Source organism: Aplysia californica, unplaced genomic scaffold, assembly GCF_000002075.1.
Source record: "Aplysia californica isolate F4 #8 unplaced genomic scaffold, AplCal3.0 scaffold00323, whole genome shotgun sequence".
Lineage (NCBI taxonomy): Eukaryota > Metazoa > Mollusca > Gastropoda > Aplysiida > Aplysiidae > Aplysia > Aplysia californica.
In genome coordinates, this window is record NW_004797593.1 from 90,340 (window position 1) to 92,904 (window position 2,565).

The 2,565-nt window shown below is 36.2% G+C and overlaps 1 protein-coding gene across 1 annotated transcript in view; it reads left to right on the forward strand.

Moving 5' to 3' along the window:
• The window catches only part of LOC101848126, a gene marked incomplete in the record, with an annotated part of 75,367 nt that overhangs the window by 53,530 nt on the left and 19,272 nt on the right, over positions 1 to 2,565 (forward strand). The window contains 2 exon segments of the mRNA XM_035970805.1: positions 397 to 463; positions 1,254 to 1,415. Of these exon segments, the coding sequence (XP_035826698.1) occupies positions 397 to 463; positions 1,254 to 1,415 (229 nt within the window).

Consider the following 2,565-nt stretch of genomic DNA (forward strand, 5'->3'; position numbering starts at 1 on the left):
GGTTGTGTGAGTGTGTATGGGTGTGTTGTGTGTGTGTGTGTGTGTGTGTGTCATTATGTCTTTACATGTATGTATGAATGCATGTGTGCTTGCATACAAGAGAACAATAGTTCAATTACGTATATGAAGAACATGCAAGAGAGTAATAGCTCAATTACGTATATAAAGAGTATATGAGAGAGTGATAGTTCAGTTACGCATATGAAGAGCATACAAGAAAATAATAGTTCAATTACGTATATATGAAAAGCATGACAGAGAGTAATATTTCAATTATGTTTATGAAGAAAAAGGAACATGAAAATTCTGGGCAAACATTTATCGCTGACAATCATTTTTCTTCAAACACAATATAAAACAAATGCCTATTCTAAAATGTGTTTATTTTGTATCCAGGTCTTACTGTGACGATCCTGAGACCACCAACCAAGAGTCACAAACGATGGTGATCAAGGCAGCTCAGGTAATGTCACATCTTTATCAACCATTGGACAGTTTTTGGTTGCTTTATGCGCTGCCCAATTCTATCATCTGGCGCTTTTGTGTTTAGAAGTAACAAGAAAATATGCAGCCTTTTGGATTTTGAAATTATCTTCTAGTCTCAGTATAAACGCACAGGAGAATGTTTTAAATATAAATAAATAGATAAATGGGTAAGTAAATAAATAGATTATATAAATAAATAAATAAATGAATAATTGAATGAATAAAGAAAGAAATAAAGAAATAAATGAATAAGTGAATGAAGAAAGAAAGAAAAAAAGAAATGAATAAATAAATATGTTAGTTCACTCTGATAACGTTTATTGATCAGTTACACATCCAAGTGTTGCCATGGCCCTAACTGGAGATGGTTACCTCAACTGGTTAGTAGTTAATTGTTTAGATCATGTTAGTCGTACATTCCTCAGCTCTGTCGAGGCAGGCACCCTATCTGTCCCACTCCCTCGCCGAGTCGTCTTTACAGTGTCATCAAAGGTTCCAAAAGTTTGCACTGATCATTTTTCTTGATTAATTTTTTTTTAAACTTTCTTTGTAGTCTTTCACACTTTTCCCTTTCTTTCGTCATTCTTCTTTCTCCGTCTTTCCACCTGACTCTCATGACCATTGAATCTGTCACCTTCAAAGTAATCTACTCATGGGTCTTATTGACATAAGATTCAGCTGAAATTTAATTACACTGAAATATCCTAGTACAATTACATACTGTTTTTTTAAATATTGTAGCCTTTAACCTTTGAATGTCTTTCCAGGCTGTGGTCTTCTGCATATCGGATGAGTATGTGGAGTCGGAACAAGCTCGTAATCTCATCATTTACACCAAGCAGACGCTGAGGAAGAACATTCTTCTCATTGCCATCGGGAAAACTCTGAACTGGATGAAAACCGACATCAATCTGATACTGGCTGACGAGGTGAGAACTGAAGAGTTGACCACACTTATCCTATCAGAATCTTTATTTTGGATATTATTTAGATGTTTCTATTTCTTTAGGATTGGGCCTACTTTACTGAAAGTAATACAATTTAAATTCTATGTATATCTAAAAAATTTCCCACTTGAACTATAAAATCTTATCTTATTGTAGCTAAGCTTAGCTTATTTTATCTTAGCTTAGCTCATCTCAGCTTATCTCATCTCATCTTATCTTGTCTTATCATATCCTACCTAAGCTTGTCTTATCTTGTCTTATCTTATCCTATCTCATGTTATCTTATTTCATCTCTCTCATCCCCAGGTGTTTGTAAAGCTGACCCAGCCAGAGCGCTACCCCTCCAAGTTTAAAGAACTCCTCGAACACATCCAGTTCCGCTGCTCAAAGAAGAAAGTATGTGACATTTTTCTGTGCAGTTTGATCATTGGTTGGTCTTACTAAACAAGGTCGAACAAACGGCTGGCCTGATCATAGATGCTAAAAGGTCAAACTTTGTCGGCAGGAGATGAATCTATATATGAGGCATTGTGGTGAAATCATGCAATCGTCAAAATACTGGAATCAAACTTTTTTTTTTTTTCTTGGCTTAACATTTTTTATGTCCATTGAAATTTAAACGTCCCTTTCTGTGTGGGTTTTACTACACTCAAGCTGTGGAAGTCCCCAAACTTTGACGACCCAAAATCAAGACAAAGGGAAAGATTTTAAATGATACTCCATTCGTCCCAAAATTGACGAGCGCATGGTTCCATCGTCTTGTGACACATGTGACTAGACTAAATGGATCAAACTTTGTTTAGGTGAATGAAGGTATGAAATGAAATCTTTTTTTTTTTTTTTATTAAAAAAAAAGAATTCAAGTCAGCAGCCGAGACAAGAATATTGAGGCCTATAAAACATTTTTTTTTAAAAATCCAAATCAACAGCCAAGAAAAGAATGTTGAAGCCTATAGAAATGAAAAATCATAGATTCAGAAATTCAACAAATCGGGTGTTATACACGGCGTCACTTTTGGCCCGATTCTGCTACTTTTAGTTCGCGTGACTCAGCAGCCCGCCGGAGCTCCCCGGCTCGGGGTCACAGGGTTAATGAGCCCTGAGGCGACTTTGCCGGTGTCGGTCGGGACGT